Source organism: Callionymus lyra, chromosome 5, assembly GCF_982586985.1.
Source record: "Callionymus lyra chromosome 5, fCalLyr1.hap1.1, whole genome shotgun sequence".
In the NCBI taxonomy this organism is placed as follows: domain Eukaryota; kingdom Metazoa; phylum Chordata; class Actinopteri; order Syngnathiformes; family Callionymidae; genus Callionymus; species Callionymus lyra.
Window position 1 is genome coordinate 2,968,083 of NC_141822.1, and position 22,619 is coordinate 2,990,701.

Here is a 22,619-nt window from a genome sequence, read left to right on the forward strand (position 1 = left end):
TGCTGGGGAGCAGGCAGCACGGACCGGGACAGGAAGAGACTGAACAGGCTGGTCACAAGGGCCGGCTCTTTCCTGGGCCGCTCGCTGGACTCGGTGGAGGAGGTGGGAGAGAGGAGGACACTCTCCAGACTATCCTCCATCAGGGACAACGCTCTTCACCCACTGCACCTGACCGTGGAGGAGCAGCTCCTTCAGTGGCTCAGGCCCCCCAGTGTAGGACGGAGCGTTATAGAAGGTCCTTCATCCCAACTGGTGTCAGGATATTTAACTCTCTACTTTAAATATCCTGATGCTAATCCGTAGTGTGTTTTTCTTCTTGTGTGCTTTTAATTTTATTTTTTTCCGTTTTTATTTCTATTTTATTTTATTTTTATTCTATTTTATTTTGTTAATAGTGTTAAATTTCTAATTTTGTAAATAATTTGTATATTCCTAAGATCGTTTTTATTTTATTTTGTATTATCTCTTTTATTATTTCTTTTTTCCCTGCACTTTATTTTTTTTTCAACTGCGCTGTTGTGAAAGTGTGTTTCCCCTCTGGATGAATAAAGCTTTTCTATTCTATTCTATTCTATTCTATTCTATTCTGCATCATCCTGGAGAACATGGCAACAATAACATTATAATCCAGACATTCAAATCATGTGGAAATGATCAATTGTGTTGCTTTCATGAGTGATGTGTGGTGAACTGTTAAGTGTTGTCTTCACAAATACACATGATTTACATAAAATACTGCTTTAAAATAATGCTTTAATGAAATACACAAATGGCATCTTCACTGTTTCTCTTAAAAGTGTATTAACATGAAATATCATTGATAATAATGCTTAATTAGGGTCGAATTAAACATAGTTTTTTATATTCAAGAAATAATACTTTTCTAATTAAATATACAAACAATAGCATCTTCACTGTTACTCTTAAAAGTTTATTAACATGAAATATCGTTGAAAATAATGCTTAATTACCGTCGAATTAAACATCGTCGTCGTAATTCCTCGTCATTGTTCCCTCCGACATCACTACCTCTAGTAGGGAGACCTGGCACTACGTTGAACACTACCTCTACGTGGAAAGTAGAATCGGGAATCCACTACAACTCACGCGCAAACGTAGTGTTAGGGCCGAGTGGTAGGGCTCAAACTGAGAGTCGGAATCCTAATCAAGCTCCTACACGGATATTCCACGCTTGTTTATTTGTGACGACATATCACTACATGGTGTCAGAAGTTGAAGGATCATGGAGAAATTCTTCCCACCAGAAAGTGGACTTTTCTCGCCCGCAACTTTGGCCGGAGTGGAGACAACGCTTCCAGCGCTACCGCGTGGCAACGAAGCTAAACAAGGAGGAGGAAGAGGTGCAGGTGTGTAGCTGCTCTATTCGCTTGGAAAAGAGTCCGAGCAAGTGTTTAAAACGTTCGTCTTTGTTCAAGAAGAAGATGAAGATGACGATGAAACCATGTTGGGCAAACTGGACGATTATTTTGTGCCAAAAGTTAACGTCATACACGAACGAGCACGTTTTCACCAGCGTGTACAGCAGCCCAGTGAGAGCACGGAGGATACATGTTATATTATAAATATATAAATGTAAATATCTTTATACATCCGCGCCCTGCACGAGCTCGCAGACACATGTGCCTTTAAAGAAGTAAAGAAATGAAAATATTCCTGACAGACTGGTCGTGGGCATCTTGGATAGGGAACTGTCAGAGAAGCTACAGTTAACCCGGACTTAACTCCGGACAAAGCGGTCGAGTTAGTGCGTCAATCAGAACAAGTTAAATGTCACATGAACAAGGAGCTCACGCAGAGACAAGAACTAACCTGAATGAAGTATCAAAGTGGAGAACTAAGAAGGATGCTGGTCAGATGCAGAGACATGGACGAAGAGGAAATCAAGCACATGCATCAAAAGGAAGAAAGAAGTGCTACAGATGTGGAAAAGCTCATTTAAGAGATGATGTCCTTTTTTTTTGGGAGCTTGGCCGTGTAATGGAGTAGACGTGTTAGCCTTGTGCTCCGTGAAGAAGTTATACTTTTACAAAAAAAACAACTTTCTGGCACCAAAGAAATCCCAACTTTATCCGTCTGGAATACATAATTTAAACAGGATGCCCAAGAAGGACGATAGCGAGAAAAACTCCAGAGCGGCAAATGCCAGTACACGAGTCTGTGTTAGCAAGGACACAGAGGACATACTAGCTGCTATCGCTAAACAAGGTGACGAACTGGCCAAAGTGTGTGAATTGGTGAATTCCCTTAAAACTTCTATGGAGGGTCGTTTGGACACCATCGAAGGTGACCTTTCGGCCCTTCAGAAGGATAACCTGGACGTACACCAGCGCCTGGACGGCGCGGAAGAGGCCTTATCGGCGTCCGATAGCCGCATCGCTGCGCTGGAGTCCGTTTGTGAGGGCCTAAAGTCGGCTAACGGTATGCTAAAAGCTAAGCTAAACGACTTGGAGGGGCGCTCACGACGACTCAACATCCGGATTGTGGGCATCGCGGAGGGCGAAGAGGCAGGTAACCCCACCCGGTTCGTCTCCCAGCTCATCCCCGAACTACTGGGCAAAGAACACTTTGAGAAGCCTCTCAAGGTCGACAGAGCTCACAGGATCCGTCGAGCTAAACCGCAGGCCTCGGAGCGACCCCGAGTCTTCATGGCGAAGCTACACAACGACAGCGACGTGGGAAAGATCTTTCGCCTGAACCGACAACACGGCCCTTTACACCATAATGGAAAGAGAATCTACATCTTTCCGGATTATACCGCTGAGGTGCTGGCACAACGTCAGTCTTTCAACATCGTGAGGAAGAACCTGGATGAAGCTGGTGCAAAGTGCTCTCTGCGCTTCCCTGCCATACTGCACGTTGTTTACAACAACACCACCTCGGTGTTCAACACGGCTGAAGATGCTGAACGGTTTGCCAAATCCTTGCCAAACAAGTCATAAACTTGTTGTGGTAACACTGTTCGCACAGCATTTAAATGTTTAACAGTCTCTGTTAAGTTTGATCAATGCGTTATTGCATTCATTTGTTTATTGTCACTATGGTAACATTCAATCTCTTTTTTTATTATATACGTTTTCAACTGTTCAATTGTTCTTGGTATTCCATTTTTTTTGTTTTTATAATATGCAGACATGCTGATAAGCAGTGTGCTGCTCAGTATTGTACATTTGGGATTTCTTTAAAATAATTATTCATTTATTTGTTTCCAATTATTGTTCTGGTGCTCTGTATTATATTCCACGGACTCAAGAGTTGGGTTAGTGTTTGTTCTATTACCAAAAGCTTGCTTGAATTTGGGGTATGTGGGGTTTTGTTGTTTTTACACAACAAGTGGGTTTGAATTTTTTATATAATTTTCACTTTTTGTTGTTTTTTATCTTTACTTTTGACAGCTGTCAGGTTTCTTTCTGTGCATATGCAAAAAATGTGACACTATTCGATAATGGTTAATAATTGTAGTGCGGGTTCAGGATCTGTTCCAATTACATTTACATCTTGGAACTGTAGAGGTTTGGGTAGCGCCATTAAAAAAGCAAAGGTATTTTCACATCTTAAGTCTCTTAGTTCTGATATAATCTACTTACAGGAAACTCACATTCGACCTTCTGAGCAGAGACGATTGAGGGCTAACTGGGTCTCGCATGTATATCAGTCTTCATTTTCCTCCAGGGCCAGAGGTGTTGCCATTCTTATCCGCAAAACCGTCCCATTCGAGCTCCATTCCATAACCACAGACCCAGGTGGGAGATTTATTGTTGTTACCGGCTCCATCAACTCATTTAATTTAACTCTACTAAATGTTTATGCGCCTAATTTTGATTCACCTGACTTTTTCAAGAACATTTTTGATGTGGCTGCACAGTATAGTAATCGCAGCTTAATAATTGGGGGAGATCTAAACTGTTACCTAGATCCTGTACTAGACCGATCATCTTTGAAAACAGCTTCATCCTTGAGATCAGTTCCTGTTATAAATAACTTAATCAAACAAATGGACCTAGTAGACATATGGCGCCTTCAGCACCCATCTAATAGACAATATTCTTTTTTTCCCCCGTACATCATACCTTTACTAGGATTGATTACTTTATTTTGGACTCAAAGCTAATTTCAAATGTTACTCACTCGACCTATCATAATATTATTGTATCAGACCATGCCCCCATCTCAATGAAAATAAATTTTAACATCCCAACCCGGCCATATAATTGGAAGTATAACCCTTATCTGTGCCAAGATCATACGTTCACACAATATATCGCAAATAAGATAACAGACTTCACTCTGTGCAACGACAATGGGACCGTTTCAGACAATACATTATGGGAGACACTAAAAGTGGTGATCAGAGGTTACATTATATCATAGCAATCACGGCAAAAAAAGCTCAGACGCCAGAGATTCCAGGAGATTGCAACAGAATTAACGAAACTAGAAACTGACTACCAAAATACAAATTCGGATGATACACTACAGTCCATGCTAAAGCTTAAATATGAATACAACCACTTGCTCTGCGATCAGGTAAAAAACTACATGCGATCAAAACAAAAACATTTTGAGTTAGGAGATAAACCACACACACTACTTGCCACGCAGCTTAAGGGCATCAGATCCGCCACCGCTATCAACAAGATACTCTCTCCAGATGGACAGTTGATAACAGATCCCAAATCGATCAATGGTAGATTTTTGGATTTCTATACTGATGTGTACGCCTCAAAATCCAAAGCGACAGAAGCAGACATAAACACATTTCTTAATATGATCAATTCACCCACTCTTCCAGCTAAAGCCAGAGACGAAATAGATGCAGAGATCACCTTGGATGAGATCAAATTAGCTATTCGGCAATTCCCTAGCGGTAAAGCTTGTGGCCCAGACGGATACGGTATAGAATTTTATAAATCACATATTGACTTACTTTCCCCTTTATTACTTCGCATGATAATCTGCTCATTAAAAGAAAATTCACTTCCCAATACGTTATACGAAGCTAATGTCTGTCTGCTTTTGAAAAAAGACCGTGATGGTGCAGAAGTTTCATCATACCGACCCTTAAGCCTTCTAAATTGTGACCAAAAAATAATAGCTAAAATTCTTACAAACAGACTGTCCAAACATATACATAGTTTAATCCACTCTGATCAAACAGGTTTCATACCAAACAGGTTTCCACGTTCAAATACACGACGTATTCTAAACATTGTTAATTCCACAACACATCCTCACTCTGCAATTATATCTTTAGATGCGCAACAAGCATTTGACCAAGTCGAATGGAAATTTATGTTTTTAGCTCTCCGTAGGTTTGGTTTTGGCGACACATTTATTTCATTTGTTAAACTTCTCTATAGGGATCCTAAATCCTCTATACTAACAAACTTTGACAAATCCCCCCCTCTTAGCTTGAACAGAGGCACTCGACAGGGCTGTTGTTTGTCACCAATGCTTTTTGCTTTGGTGATTGAGCTTCTCGCCATTGCAATTCGGGACAATGTAAATATTGAGGGCATCAAATGTGGCATGATTACCTCTAAGATCAGTCTGTATGCAGATGACCTGATTCTTACTCTATCAAACATTCAAAGCTCCCTTCCACCACTCCTTGAATTTATGAAAACATTCGGCCAACTTTCTGGTTTTACTATAAACTGGAACAAAAGTGTCCTCATGCCGCTAAACAATGACCTTGACCAAAACTTCCTTTCAAATCTTCCCTTTAAGCTTTCAATCGATTACTTTACTTACCTGGGCATAAATATCACTAGAAATCCCAAATACCTATTTAAGAAAAACTACTTGATCATCACTGATAAAATTAAAACACTGGTTGAGAGATGGAAGTTATTACCTCTTTCTCTTGTTGGACGTATCAATGCTGTTAAGATGACGATACTTCCTAAACTAACTTATCTGTTTCAAAATATCCCTATATTATTAAAAACATCATTTTTCAAAAACATTGACTCAATTATCATGCCCTTTATTTGGTCCTAAAAGCACCCCCGAATATCCAAAGATCACCTACAAAAATCCAAAGTTGATGGGGGCTTTGGTCTCCCTGTCTTCCGTCATTATTATTGGTCATGTAATGCGAGAAATTGTATTTTTTGGAATCCACTAAAACATGTAAAAACTGAATCTGACTCTCTTTCCCCACTTTGGCCTGTAATTGAGACCAACTAATTAATAACAAGTCAGGGTTTATCGCCATCTGCTGTCTTACTCTCAAACGTTAAGCTTCAAACAAAAAATATCCACGATTTCGTACTTCAAAATTCCTTTAAAATCTTGGCACAGATAAAGAAGACGCTCAACATAACAGAGCAATCAGTCTTAAGTCCATTATGTAACAATCCTGCCTTCAAACCAGGCCAAACAGACCCGGTGTTCATCGACTGGGCTAAGAGAGGCCTTACAACAATTAGACCTGTATATAGGTGGCACCTTTGCTTCATTCGGGCAGTTAAAGGAAAAATTTGAATTGCCAAACAACCATCTTTTTAGGTATTTTCAAGTGAGGAACTTTGTCAGTAGGTCTTTTCTTCATTTTGAATCGCTCCCGATGGACCACAACTTTTTTACCATTGTCTCGAAGTCTCCCACCTGTAAACATCTTATCAGCCATCTTGTCAAACTATTTGAAACTAAGCCGTCGTCAAATCACATTCACGATGCATGGGAAAGGGATCTGAATGTGAGCATTCCTGAGGAGGTGTGGAACGACTCTTTGTCCACAATAACATCTTGTTCCATAAATGTACGACTACAGCTCATTCAGTTTAAGGTTGTTCATCGGCTCCATTACTCTAAGACAAAATTGAATCGAATTTTCCCAAATGTTTCGTCAATATGTGATAAATGTAAACAATGTGATGGTACTCTTGCACACCTGTTCTGGTCCTGTCCAAGTCTCACTTCTTTCTGGTCCAATGTTTTTAATAGTCTTTGTGTTGCATACAATCAGACTCTTGTACCAGATGGATCATTGGTTATTATGGGTTGTACCAACGATACAAAAAAGCTTCCCAAAGCATTTCAGCAGGCCCTCGCCTTCGGTTTGGTTGTGGCAAAGAGGACTATTCTTCGGGAGTGGAAGTCAGCTTCTCCTCCATCATACAAAGTCTGGATGAACGACATGGCCTCATGCCTCTATCTGGAGGAGATTCGATTTTCCCTTTCTGGGAATGCAGGAAAGTACAAAAAAATCTGGGATCCTTTCATTCAATTCATTAAGAGAGACGCATAGACATTTATAAATTATCCTTGAGCTGGACTTTTCTCCTGGACACCGAGGTCCTTTGAACCCCTTGACGTACTACAAGAGTGTTTATTATCATTAAGCTTTTGCCTGACAGTTGTTTTATTTTATTTTATTTATTTTCTTTTTTCTTTTTAATTTATTTTTTTTTCTCTTATATTTCTACTCTTGTCTACTTTATTCGGGACTGTGTATTCTTGTTTCTTGTTATTTTAATTTTCTTTGTTTCCTGTGCTTTAATAACCTGGTTTTCTTTTGTACTCTTGAACATGTTTGCACTTTGTTATAAAAACTGTATAAATAAAATATATTTAAAAAAAAAAGAGATGATGTCCTGCAAGAAACTCTGAGTGACACAAAGATGCAACATTTTGCTGCAGTGTGTCGTTCACAGTCAATGAGGTCAATGTGAGGACAGACGACCATCATTTCCTCAGAGGTCACAGAAGTAAACGACTCTAATGACGCCTGGAAAGTGAAACTCAGAATTCTTGACGTTCTGATGAACTTTAAAATTGACACTGACGCTGATACCACTGTTATATCAGAAAATACATTCAAGTTGATGAGTGGAAAACCTGCATTAAAGAAGGTCCAAGTACCACTGGACAGCCCAGGAGGTCGCCTTGAGTGTTTGGGTTATTTCACAGCGACTACTAGGAGTAAACAGAGACATTACAAGTTCAAAGTTCACGTCCTCTGTGGTAGTGAAAGTCATCTGCTCGGAAGAAATGTAGCAACAGCGATGGTTAGTGAAACGGATCGTGAGGTGAAAACTTGACAGAAGGAAAAGATCCAAAGTTCAAATGAAAATGGAACATTGAACGTAACTCCAATAAAAGACTTATAGATGATGTCCAACCATACAGTCTGACAACAGCAAGAAGATTGTCAATACCTATGCTTCAGAGAGTGAAGGAGGAATTGAAACGTATGGTTGATGCTGGAGTAATAACAGAAATCAAGGAACCAACAGAGTGGTCGCTCCAATGGTACCAGTAGTAAGGAAGAACAAGGAACAGCTGAGGATATGTGTTGACTTGAAGAACCTCAACAGAGCAGTCAACAAGTGCCCCAGAAATCTTCCAGCGTGAGATGACAGAACTGCTGAAAGACCTTGATGGAGTCGCTGTATACATGGATGACATTCTTGTTTATTCGGAGTCAGAGGAGCAACAGGAGGAGATCCTTCAAAAGACTCTTGAAACCTTGAGGAGAGCAGGCCTGAAGCTGAACAATGAGAAGGTCTCACTGCGACAGCGGAAACTTAACGACTTGGGACACTCCATTGATGAGAACGGAATACGTCCAGATGATGTGAAAGTTCAAGCCATCATGCAGCTGAACCAAACAATGGACCTCAGAAGGATTCTGGGGATGGTTCATTATTTGGGCAGGTATCTTCCTCACCTGTCTGATATTACCAAACCCCTGAATGACTTGTTAAAGACTGATGGAACATGGACATGGGGCCCTGCACAGGTTGAAGCTCCTGTGTTAGCTTATTAGGACGTGAACAAAACCACAGTGATAGGTGCTGATTCAAGTAGCTCTGGGCTTGGAGGCGTCTTAATGCAGGAACATGATGGGCAGCTGAGACCGGTAGCTTATTGTTCTAGAACATTAACTGATGCCGAGAAGCGCTTCAAATTGAGAAAGAGTGCCTTCTGCAGTGTGGACATGTGGAAAGTTGAGCAGATATCTGTACGGTCTAGATTCTTTCAGACTTCAGACTGACCACAAACCACTTGTACCACAATTAACAGCAAAGATCTGGACTGTGTGCCTATGAGGGGCCAGAGACTGCTGATCCGCAGGATGAGATACAATCCTGTGGCAGAGTTTGTACCAGAAACTGTTAGTCGTGGCAGATACACTCTCTCGACATCCACTGGTAGAAGTTAAACAAGAAGTATCAGAACTGACCAGTGAGATGGAAGCGTATGAGAAGCAGTTCAAGAAAGTTTCCCCTGGAAAGCTGGAACTGATTAGAAAGCAGACTCAACTAGACCCAGAGTTGAAGTCGGTCCAAAAGTTCATTACAGATGGATGGCCGAGGTATTACGCTGATGTACCGGTATGTGTGAAACCTTATTTCTCACATCGTGATCACCTTACTGTGTCACAGAGTTTATTACTTTACAAGGACAGAATAGTAGTTCCACAAAACATGAGGTCGGAAATACTACAGCGCGTTCACGATGGTCACCGAGGCAGAGTGAAGTGTCGATCGAACATTCTCAGCGCACAAGAACATCTGCACCTCAGTGAGTGACAGGTGTCCAGCCAATGATACGATACGGTTTACTTACGCTACGCAGCCAATCACAGCACACAGCGCTTGTGTATGTGTCCATACACGCTGTGGCACCGTGCAAGCTGCTGCTAGTAGATCACGTGATTTAATAAAAATGATGTAAGAAAATAGTGAAGAGAGCTCTGATTGGCTGCTGTGCAGGTCAATCAAATAGTTATTGCGCCGATTGGTTGTCAATTTGATTGACATGAGCATCAGCCAATCAGAGCTCCCGCCTCTTCCAGTGAACGCACGGCAAAGTTCTTATGAATCGAGAATAAAAAGAGCAAAACGTGCGACAGTCATTTTATGCAGTTCAGAAAAACGATATAGAATTATAAGCTTTGTTTTTTTTAATAATATATCGAACATAATGTTTGATCGCTTCAGGTTCTTCTCTAGAGTCACACAAACATGACGTCAGTTCCATCAAAGTCAAGCTGCAGGTTCAATGAAAGTAAGTAAGTAAGTAATATTTATTTATATAGCGCTTTTCGAGACCAGGGTCACAAAGCGCTTAGACAATCAAAACAATACTCAAAAAAGTACATACTTTAAAGATCAAGATAATACTGAGAACAACAAAGGAGTTCGAGAAATTCAAGGAAAAGCCTGAACAAATAGAAACGTCTTAAGATGTTTCTTGAAGGAGTCAGTAGATCCATCAAGAACAAAGAGAGAGAAGATCGTTCCAAAGCTTAGGAGCAACAGCCTGAAAAGATTTCTCTCCTCTGGTCCTGAGCCGTGTGCGTGGAACCATAAGTAGATTCTGATCCACAGACCTCAGAGCCCGAGCTGGGGTGTAAGGCTGGATCAGATCAGTGATGTAAGGAGGAGCCTGACCATGAATAGATCTGAAAGTAAGAACCAGAATTTTAAAATTGATCCTGAAAGAAACTGGAAGCCACTGAAGAGTATTAAGGATCGGAGAAATGTGAGTTCTTCTACTAGAGTGGGTCAGAATTCTGGCTGCAGAGTTCTGAATCAACTGCAGACGAGACGATCCTTCTAGTTAAGACATGAAAACAAACTGTTACAATAGTCCAGACGAGAAGAAACAAACGCATGGATTATAAGATCCAGATCATGTTCCGACAACATTTTCCTAAGTTTATAGATTTTTCTCAGTTGAAGGAAACAGTTTCCGGTCAGTTTTCTGCAATGTCGAACAAGAGACATGTCTTTATCAAATACAACACCCAGGTTTCTCAGGCTCAGTTTGACAGACTGACCTAAGTCACCCAAGTACTGACTCAACCCTGGGATCTTATCATCAGGAGCAATCACCAGAGTTTCAGTTTTGTCCACATTTAGCTGTAAAGTGTTTTCACTCATTGTTTGATTTCTAGCAAACAATTGACTAAGCTGTTCAGCCTTTGGGGCTCAGTCGGGTCAAAAGAGCAGTAGAGCTGGATGTCATCAGCAAAAATGTGATAAGAAACATCTGGAAATCTCTGAATGATTTTACCGAGGGGAATCAAGTACAGCAAAAACAATAAAGGACCCAGAACAGAACCTTGAGGGACTCCACACAACAGATCTGCCAATTCAGACCTCATTTGATTGGCAGATACACTAAAACTGCGCCCAGAAAGGTAAGATGAGAACCATTCTAACACAGACCCAGACAGTCCCACTTCATCCCTTAGTCTTCTCAGCAGGATCTGGTGATCAACTGTGTCAAAGGCTGAGGACAGATCTAAGAGAACCAGAACAGTGAATTTACCCGAGTCAGCCGACATCATGATGTCACTGGACACTTTCAATAAAGCTGTCTCCGTAGAGTGATGTTTACGGAAGCCAGACTGAAACTTCTCATGGATGTCGCTCTGATCCAGGAACAAAGACAGCTGCTCAGACACCACCTTCTCCAAGATCTTGGACAAGAAAGGGAGCTTAGAAATAGGCCTGAAATGACTGAGGTCAGTTGGGTCTAAGCCTGGTTTTTTGAGCAGAGGCTCCACAATGGCATGTTTAAATGCATTGGGAAAAACCCCTGTGGAAAGGGAGAGGTTCACCATATTGGTAACCCAGGGGCCAATTACATCAAATACTTTGATAAAAAGCCTACAAGGAAGGACGTCATCTGAGCAAGAGGATGGTTTCATCTTGTTCACTAGTGCTGAAATATCACCCAAAGATACAGCAGTGAAGGAGGACCAAGAGGAGGAGATGGGCTCAGAGACAGTAGGGGTTCCAAACAAAGGGGGAGAGATTTTCTCTTTGATCAATTTAATTTTGTCAATGAAAAATCTCAACAATGCATTGCTGTCAGCTTCACAGAAGACAGGCGTGATTTGAGGAGCAGGAGACACAAGAGAATTAATCGTGTCAAACAAAACTTTGGGGTTTTTCCTATTTGCTGCTACCAGTTTTCTGATGTAATCAGATCTAGCAGTTTTTTACCATCTCATTGTAAGAAGACATCAGATCCCTGAGGGGAAGTCTGTGCACCTCAAGTTTAGTGGACTTCCAGAGACGCTCAGTCTTTCGACAAAGTCTCTTCAGACTCAGGAGATCTTCATTTGTCCAAGGGCACCGTTTTTTCTGAATTTTCAAGTTCGATTTAACAGGTGCCACTTGATCCAGTATTTCAACACAATGATCAGTGAAACAGTGAATCAAACTGTCCACATCTGTGCAGTCATCAAAGGAAAGAGCGTCAAACATAGCAGAAAAACTGTCTGCAGTATCGGCTGAGATGACACGCCTCTGAGACCTAACTTTAAAAGGCTTAGGTTCAGGGATGAAGTCCAGGTTAAACAAGACAAGAGAATGATCACTCAGATGGACATCATGTACAGATACATTAGAAATGTTCAGGCCAAGAGTAAAAACTAAGTCTAAAATGTGGCCTTTTTGATGAGTGGGTTCAGAAACATGTTGCTCAAAATTAAAGGCTTCAGTTAAAGTTAAAAGTTCTTTAGCAGAACAAGATGTGACGTCATCAACATGAAGATTAAAGTCTCCAAGAATAAGAACAGATTCCATTTGAATAATGGAAGATAAGAAGTCACTAAAGTCTTTCAAGAACATCGCCGCAGGACCAGGCGGGCGGTAGATTGACACACAATAGAAAGGTCTTGTAGAACCAACCAAGATCATCTGAGATTCAAAAGAAGTGAATTCCTGTGTCTGAATCACTTTGCAAAAACAACTCTCCCTAAAAACAGTAGCAAGACCTCCCCCACGACCAGAGAGGCGAGGCTTCCCCAGAACAGCGCTCCCTACTGGACAGAGTTCGTACAGATGAATAAACTCTTCCTCTCTCTGCCAAGTCTCAGAAAGACATAATAAATCCAAATTAACTCTTGTGAAAAGATCATTAAGAATAAAGGATTTATTAGTAATGGAGCGAACATTAAGAAGTCCCACATTCAGCACCGATGACGTCACTGACGACGCCGCGTCACTGACAGGCGCGCAGAGCGGGATCTTTTGAAGCGAACAGCGGTCACGTGGTACCAGCTTCACTGACGTTCAACTCCGTAGTAAAAGCCGAATTAAAGAGAGGAAATGAAAAAATCTTACCACCTTTCGCTGAGGTCTGGACAGACGGCAGCGCTGATGTGTCATCATTCTCTTCAGGCAGAGGAATGTCGATCAAACATCGATGACGTTCGATGACGTCAGAGTTGTTCCGAGCGATCGCGACTGCGCGTCTCATCCTGACCTGAACTCCAGACCGACTCCATCGCTTGTGGAAATCGCCCGAGAGATCAAACGATATTCCACAGAGTCCGAGTCGATGAGAAGCGAAGGAGGAAACACGTTCACCGGACGTTGGTAACTGTCGCGAGTGAAGTCCTCCATCGACTCTCTGATGTTGAGAAGAGCATCACGATCATAGATCATAGATGCTTGATACATATCTTTAGTGATATGAGCATAAAATCCGGAAAACAAAGCAACAAATGCTGGTTTTCCTTTTGTGATCACGTCCTTAAAACACACTTGTATTAATAAACCATCACATGACTGTTTGTAAATGACCTTTATCTCACGAATATAATAAGAATACGCTGAAACACAAACACGTTAAACAGGTGCAGGTGAGACACAAATACTAATGACGTCAGAGACGATGATGATGTGAAGTTACTGATGAACAGTTTTATTCTCGTTAAACTTCATCTGAAGATGTTTTAACATTTAAATAATCCACTTGTGTGATTCATATCAGACATGTTTAAAATTAACACATATAAACTGTTAGTTTAAATTCATGTTTTCATTTGTTTTTGTTTTTTTCATGATCACAGAAATGGATCAATTTAATTCTTGTGCTTCATTTAAACATGATGGACATATTGAAATGGAGGCATGGAAAGGGATGAACCCGTCTGAATTGTTTGTTGATTTCGACATGGAAAAAGGCTCCAATTCGTGTCACGCACATGCTGACACTGAGCTTAAGACCAGGTCTCATGGACATCTTTGGAAGTTACTCTCAGAGGAAAAGTATCTTCTTATGAGGAAATATGCTCCTCACTGACTGACTCTAGTTATTTATGTAAGTCAGTATTTCTATGAAGATGATTAAATCCACACATCCTTCCATCATGACTATCATTCACTTCAAGTCATGTGAGTGAAGTATGTTCTTACTTCTGTTGAGCAAATTTGATGATCGTAGATCTTTTGAACTTGATCTTTAGAAAAGTAGCTCGCCAACCGAAAAAGTGTGACACCCCTGTTTTAGATCATTTAAATGGAACATTGAAGATAAATAAATACTTTCCATGGGTAACAATCATGGACTGACATTGATCTCTTCTTGAAGATGTGATTATTCCACAAAATATTCTATCATTTGAATGTAGAATTGAGAGAAATTGACCCCTGAACCTTTTCTGGAGCGGTTTGACACCTGTGGTGTAGAGAATGTCAGGAGATGAAACCATCTCACAGGAAAGAGCCTCTTATCTGTTCACCGCTACCAGGTCGTCCGTGGGAGAGAATCTCGGCGGACATTTGTCACTTTGAGGGAAAAAACGATTTAGTGGTGGTTGATTATTTTTCCCGGTATATTGAAATTTTGCACCTTTCAAAATTGACCACTGACAGTACAGTTTTCAGCCTGAAGAACATCTTTGCAAGATGGGGTTGTCCAAACAAACTCATAACTGACAGAGGACCACAGTTTTCAGGTCAAGAGTTTGCAGCCTTTTTCAAGAGCTTATGATTTTGATCATATAACTAGAATAATGCACAGGCTAATGGTGAGGCAGAGAGGGCAGTGCAAACTGCAAAACAGATCCTGAGACAGAGTGATCCATCACTAGCACTCTTGTCCTACAGAGCAACACCTTTACAAGTGACTGGAGTGAGTCCAGCTCAGTTGATGTTGGGAAGACAAATCCGCACAACTCTTCCAACCATTGAAGCTTAGATCGCAGCCTGCATGGCCTGATCTGATGCAGGTGAGGCAAAAAGATGCAGAAGGAAAGGAAAGGTACAGTCGAAACTTTAACACAAGGTACAATCCTAAACCCTTGCCGGAGCTGCAATCCGGAACTTTAGTGTAAAACTAGAGCAGGAAAAGGATCAAACCTGCGACTGTTGTTAAACGCTTTGATCCACCAAGGTCATCTATAGTCCAGACTGACGAAGGTGAAGTGAGACCAAACAGATCATCTCAGACAACGGTTTAAACACCTGAACAACCAACTGAAGGCTCGAGACTGAGAAGGAAAATGTGAACAAACGGAAGCCACAGAAGAAGATTCTTCTCCTGTCAAACCGGAGAGTCCTAAAGTGTTGAGAAGAAGTGGAAATAAAACCTCCAGAAAGATTGAAGGAGTTTGTGTCAATAAATGTTCGGAGAGAATACCCTAGTTAGATGTTAAAGGAGTGATATCTGGGATATTAGAAATGTTACGAGAAACATGCTTGAAATATTGTTTGCACAAATCTCTATTGATTTGTTCTGAAGAAAATGTTTATTAGGTTCTGGTAACACTGTGTCTCAACAGACTCAAAGGAAGGGAGATGTGGTGTTAAGGGACTATGTTTTCTATAGCGCACGGCGCATGGATACATCGGGAGTGACGTGTTGTTCTTGGTCCGAAGCTACGGCTAAAGACGTGTGTTAATAAAACTCCTACACGGATATTCCACGCTTGTTTATTTGTGACTAAATATCACTACAATATATATATATATATGTATATATATATTTTAATTGAATAATTTTCAAATTTTACACCTAAAGTTTGATATTTTTATTCCAAAAATTAATACAATATTTTCATGAACTCAATATTTTTTCTAACTTGTAAGTTTTTTTAATTCAATATAAAAATGTAGGTATAATAGTGTACAATAGTATAATAGTGGTATAATCGAAGTTGATCAAGTACCTCAGAACTCTTTTGATATCCTATTACACCAACATTTTATATTGAATTTAAAATGCTGTAAAAATAAAATTGAATTTCAAAATACATTTTTGAATTATTTAAAAAAAACAAAAAACAATTTTTAATATTCTATATGAATAATACACATTTTAATGGAACTAATATCACTCATTCATTATTTATTTGTATGACATTTTATGGCAATGTCTCATTTAAAAAAAGAAAAATCTGTTTTTATTTCATTCCAATTATTATTATTTTTTGTATTTGTTATTCATAGTTTTCTGTTTGTGATTCATAGTAACAGAACATATTGTTAAGTTCACAACATCATCCTCTGAACACACCACAGTGTGTTGATCGTTCACAGAGAGAATAAGAAACATTAGTTCAAACTTGAGGACGGAAGTCAATCAGTGTCAGAATATTGAACGCTTTCATGTTTCAAATGTTGACACTTTGAATTTTATTCTTGAAATGAAGCTTTTTTAAGATTTGAATTAAATATCTTTTACATTGAAAGGTACATTTTGTATAAACACAGTATATATAAAGGACAAAATAATCTAATATATTGATCTTCTTAATTAAGATTCTATACAAAAACATGTTTATACATCAGAACCAGAATTATTATTATTTCAATTGCTAGTGAATTGTTCCACCAACAGTAAAAAAAAACAACATTAAACATAAATAAAAATGTAATTATGTATAAAGTGCAGAAAATGTGCAAAATGGAAAGTCTGGACTGTTGCACTAATTTTGTGTTATTTGTATTAATTTATTCATTATTAACATGTAATTTTGTGTTATTTGTATTAATTTATTCATTATTAACATGTACTTTTGTGTTATTTGTATTAATTTATTCATTATTAACATGTAATTTTGTGTTGTTTGTGTTAATTTATTCATTATTAACATGTAATTTTGTGTTATTTGTATTAATTTATTCATTATTAACATGTAATTTCGTGTTATTTGTATTAATTTATTCATTAATAACATGTAATTTTGTGTTATTTGTATTAATTTATTCATTATTAACATGTAATTTTGTGTTATTTGTATTAATCTATTCATTATTAACATGTACTTTTGTGTTATTTGTATTAATTTATTCATTATTAACATGTACTTTTGTGTTATTTGTATTAATTTATTCATTATTAACATGTACTTTTGTGTTGTCACCACATAATATCCACGGTTGTGTTTACAACAATAAAAGTAGTTTTGATTGTGATCTTAGAACGAAGGTGTAAGAAAGTAAATATAAAGATGTCGATGTTATATTGAATAAACCAAAGAATATTGCATTTAGAAAATGTGTTTTTGAATTATTGGAATTAAAATATTGAACTCAATGTGTAAATATATATATAATCTATATATTATTATATTTAGAATAAATGATTCAAAAAGATAATTCATTGATTTAGATCAACATTTCAATAAGAACAAATAATCAATCAATCAAGTTTATTGATAAAACACTTTAAAAACAACAGTCGATACAAAGTGTTGAACAATGACATGAAAGTACTAAGAAAGCAGTTAAAACACAAAAATAAAACAAGTCAAAAGCACTAAAAACAGCTCAGAGTCTCATGCTGTGTTAAAAGAGAATAAAAGTGTGTTTTAAGAGGAGATTTGAGTGAATAAAAATCAATGTTTCTATATGTACATTTTTAAAATACAGCATAACTCAACATAACACTGAATCCAAGGATCTGGTTTCTCTGATACAAGATATAGTTTGTGTTGAACTCATTTTCATCTTTACTTCTTTGGAGAAAATCTTTTTTTCACAAAATCAAATTCCTTTCAGACTGTAATATTGAATCCAAACCAAATGTACATCAATTCTTCTTCTTTCTGACTCCTCGTGGACGACTGGCTGTGTAAGTGTGTGTATTGTCAAGAATCTGATGATACGTATCACGATACAGAGGCAACCATAACATCCAATGAGATACTGTAGTAACCAGGATATATTTGTAGTACTGTGGAGTACTTGAGTAACGACTGCTGCCATCATCACCGGATCATGAAGGTGTTTATTAAAGAAGATTTAAAGAAGACTCGTCATCATCAGGAACAATCCAATCACAGAGGTTCTAATCCAGTCACATGACGTCACTGTGTCTTCACTGCGGCACAAACGACAAACGTTCTCAGAGACGTTCATCCAAACATTGAAGCTTCATGTGATGATGTCACTCCTGGAGACTCACAATCTCACTGTCGTCTACTTCAGCTTCACAAACTCACACGAGGATGAAAAATAATTAACCCTGACTCCAGCATGAAGAGGTTGAGTGAAGCTGGTCTGGACTCTGTGGAGGAGAGTCATGGTCTCAGAGACGCTGTAGAAGGACAGAAGACCTGCAGAGTGATCCAGGTTCACCCCCACTGTGGAGGGTCTGACACTGGAGACTTTAGTTTCGATCTTGTTGTGTTTAAATGAACAACCAGAGTCGTGACAATATAAACTCCAAGATTTGTCATTATATCCAAAATAACTTTCTTTTCCTGATCTGCTGATGTTCTTGTATGAAACTGATACGTTAACATATCCTTCTGTTCTCTTCACCTCCCAGTAACAACGTCCAGTCAGAGACTCTTGACTCAAGACCTGAAAATAATAATTGAATCTGTCTGGATGATCAGGACGAGGCTGATGTTTCCACATGTTTGTCACTTTCTTGTTTCCTTCAGACAACATCAAACATGAGTCTGCAGTGTTTGGATCCAGAGTGATGTCCTGTGAGTGTGTGAGGAACTGCTCTCTGGTCTCTGGATGGAACATCATTGAGATGTCGGTCCACATGTCTCTCAGAAGGTCCTGGACTTGGTCTCTGCAGGCTGACACGGCTGCTGTTACTTCCTGGAAGCGACGGTGAGTTTGCTCAAGGGTCGTGGAGGAGGTCGTGTCTTCACTGACCTCTGAGAGTGAGGTCCAGTTCTGCAGGAAGATGGTGTGACTGTCGGTGAGTGACAGCTGCTGCAGCTCAGCCTCTTTCTTCTTCAGCTCAGAGATCTCCTGCTCCAGCTGCTCCTGAAGTCCTTGGACTCGAGCGTCTTCAGTCTCCTGCAGAGATCTGATCTTCTGCTCCACGTCAGGCATTCTTCTCTGGATCATCTGGATCATCTGGACGAGGGTCTCCTGACTGTCCTTCACTGCTTCCTCAGCAGAGACTCTGATGTTCTTCTGCTCCTGCTGGAGCAGCTTCACTTCCTTCTCTCTCTTCTGGATCTTCTGCTGGATCCTTCCTTGACTCTGATCCAGGTCTTTGTCTCTCTCCCTCCTCTCTGCTGTGGTCGAGACGATGTCATGATCTTTGTGTTGGTCCACAGCACAGAGATGACAGATGAGCTGCTGATCAGAACGACAGAACATCTTCTTCTCCTCCTCGTGTTCAGAGCAGATCATCTCCTGGAGCTGCTTGGACGGCTGGACCAGCTTGTGTCTCCTGTAGGCCGGAGCTTCTCGATGAGGCTGAAGATGTTCCTGACAGTAGGAGACCAGACACACCAGACAGGACTTGAGGGCTTTCATCTTCCTCCCAGTGCAGACGTCACAGGTCACATCTTCAGGTCCAGCAGAGCAGAGGTCCTCAGCTGCTCCAGTCTTCTTCAGCTCCTCCACTAACTCTGCTAACACAGTGTTCTTCTGGAGGACAGGTCTCTCGCTGAAGCTCCGTCTGCACTGAGGACACTCGTAGATGTTCTTCTCCTGCCAGTGACCTTCAACACAGGTCTTACAGTAGTTGTGTCCACAGTGAAGAGTGACTGGATCCTTCAGTAGATCCAGACAGATGCAACAAGATCTCAGATCAACTCTAGTCTCCATGTCTCTGCGACTGAAACACTCCTTCACAGGTGAACTCTTTTATAGTCTCAGTCACAAGTCTCTGCCACGATCTGCTCCAACCTGTTGATCCACATGAACAGATCCTAATATCATCTACTGTGAGGAGTAACTGAAGTATTAATATTTACCATGTGTCTCACCTGAGGAGAAATAGGACTGATCGAAACTTTCTACATTTGTCAACCTTTAGTTAATGAATGATTTGGTTTCTTTCTTTTCGAATGACATCAATCTGAAAAAAAAAGAAGGATGAGAAGTTAGTTTTCCGTGTTAAAGTCACGTTTTAATACTGTATTTGCAAACTAGGACTTAAAATTATTGATGCTATTTTAGATTCATGATAAATGATGAGACTGCGAGGGACGAGAGACGACGTTAAACATCAGAAACACGTCAGAGACAAACATGGATGTTGAAATAAAGATACATTTGGAAATATCTTCGACTTAATGCACCGAAGCGAACGTAAACAAACACTCGTCTAAATATTAAACAAACGTAAACAAACACTCGTCTAAATATTAAACAAACGTAAACAAACACTCGTCTAAATATGAAACAAACGTAAACAAACACTCGTCTAAATATTAAACAAACGTAAACAAACACTCGTCTAAATATTAAACAAACGTAAACAAACACTCGTCTAAATATTAAACAAACGTAAACAAACACTCGTCTAAATATTAAACAAACGTAAACAAACACTCGTCTAAATATTAAACAAACGTAAACAAACACTCGTCTAAATATTAAACAAACGTAAACAAACACTCGTCTAAATATGAAACAAACGTAAACAAACACTCGTCTAAATATTAAACAAACGTAAACAAACACTCGTCTAAATATGAAACAAACGTAAACAAACACTCGTCTAAATATTAAACAAACGTAAACAAACACTCGTCTAAATATGAAACAAACGTAAACAAACACTCGTCTAAATATGAAACAAACGTAAACAAACACTCGTCTAAATATGAAACAAACGTAAACAAACACTCGTCTAAATATGAAACAAACGTAAACAAACACTGGTCTAAATATTACACAAACGTAAACAAACACTGGTCTAAATATTAAACAAACGTAAACAAACACTCGTCTAAATATTAAACAAACGTAAACAAACACTCGTCTAAATATGAAACAAACGTAAACAAACACTCGTCTAAATATGAAACAAACGTAAACAAACACTCGTCTAAATATGAAACAAACGTAAACAAACACTCGTCTAAATATGAAACAAACGTAAACAAACACTCGTCTAAATATGAAACAAACGTAAACAAACACTCGTCTAAATATGAAACAAACGTAAACAAACACTCGTCTAAATATTAAACAAACGTAAACAAACACTCGTCTAAATATGAAACAAACGTAAACAAACACTCGTCTAAATATGAAACAAACGTAAACAAACACTCGTCTAAATATTAAACAAACGTAAACAAACACTCGTCTAAATATTAAACAAACGTAAACAAACACTCGTCTAAATATTAAACAAACGTAAACAAACACTCGTCTAAATATTAAACAAACGTAAACAAACACTAGTCTAAATATTAAACAAACGTAAACAAACACTCGTCTAAATATTAAACAAACGTAAACAAACACTCGTCTAAATATTAAACAAACGTAAACAAACACTGGTCTAAATATTAAACAAACGTAAACAAACACTGGTCTAAATATTAAACAAACGTAAACAAACACTCGTCTAAATATTAAACAAACGTAAACAAACACTCGTCTAAATATTAAACAAACGTAAACAAACACTCGTCTAAATATTAAACAAACGTAAACAAACACTCGTCTAAATATTAAACAAACGTAAACAAACACTCGTCTAAATATTAAACAAACGTAAACAAACACTCGTCTAAATATTAAACAAACGTAAACAAACACTCGTCTAAATATTAAACAAACGTAAACAAACACTCGTCTAAATATTAAACAAACGTAAACAAACACTTGTCTAAATATTAAACAAACGTAAACAAACACTCGTCTAAATATTAAACAAACGTAAACAAACACTCGTCTAAATATGAAACAAACGTAAACAAACACTCGTCTAAATATTAAACAAACGTAAACAAACACTCGTCTAAATATTAAACAAACGTAAACAAACACTCGTCTAAATATTAAACAAACGTAAACAAACACTCGTCTAAATATTAAACAAACGTAAACAAACACTCGTCTAAATATTAAACAAACGTAAACAAACACTCGTCTAAATATTAAACAAACGTAAACAAACACTCGTCTAAATATTAAACAAACGTAAACAAACACTCGTCTAAATATTAAACAAACGTAAACAAACACTCGTCTAAATATGAAACAAACGTAAACAAACACTCGTCTAAATATTAAACAAACGTAAACAAACACTCGTCTAAATATGAAACAAACGTAAACAAACACTCGTCTAAATATTAAACAAACGTAAACAAACACTCGTCTAAATATGAAACAAACGTAAACAAACACTCGTCTAAATATGAAACAAACGTAAACAAACACTCGTCTAAATATGAAACAAACGTAAACAAACACTCGTCTAAATATGAAACAAACGTAAACAAACACTGGTCTAAATATTAAACAAACGTAAACAAACACTGGTCTAAATATTAAACAAACGTAAACAAACACTCGTCTAAATATTAAACAAACGTAAACAAACACTCGTCTAAATATGAAACAAACGTAAACAAACACTCGTCTAAATATGAAACAAACGTAAACAAACACTCGTCTAAA

General features: G+C 38.6%; 1 protein-coding gene across 1 annotated transcript in view; it reads right to left on the reverse strand.

Moving 5' to 3' along the window:
- Window positions 1–17,414: 17,414 nt before the first annotated feature.
- The window catches only part of LOC148079035 (tripartite motif-containing protein 16-like), a 34,957-nt gene continuing 29,752 nt past the window's right edge, over window positions 17,415–22,619 (reverse strand). Inside the window, exons 2-3 of the mRNA XM_087790477.1 lie at window positions 19,964–20,055; window positions 17,415–19,883 (exon numbers count right to left, since the gene is read on the reverse strand). Of these exons, the coding sequence (XP_087646603.1) occupies window positions 18,198–19,802 (1,605 nt within the window). The 5' untranslated portion in view covers window positions 19,803–19,883; window positions 19,964–20,055 and the 3' untranslated portion in view covers window positions 17,415–18,197. The remainder of the gene's footprint in view (window positions 19,884–19,963; window positions 20,056–22,619) is intronic.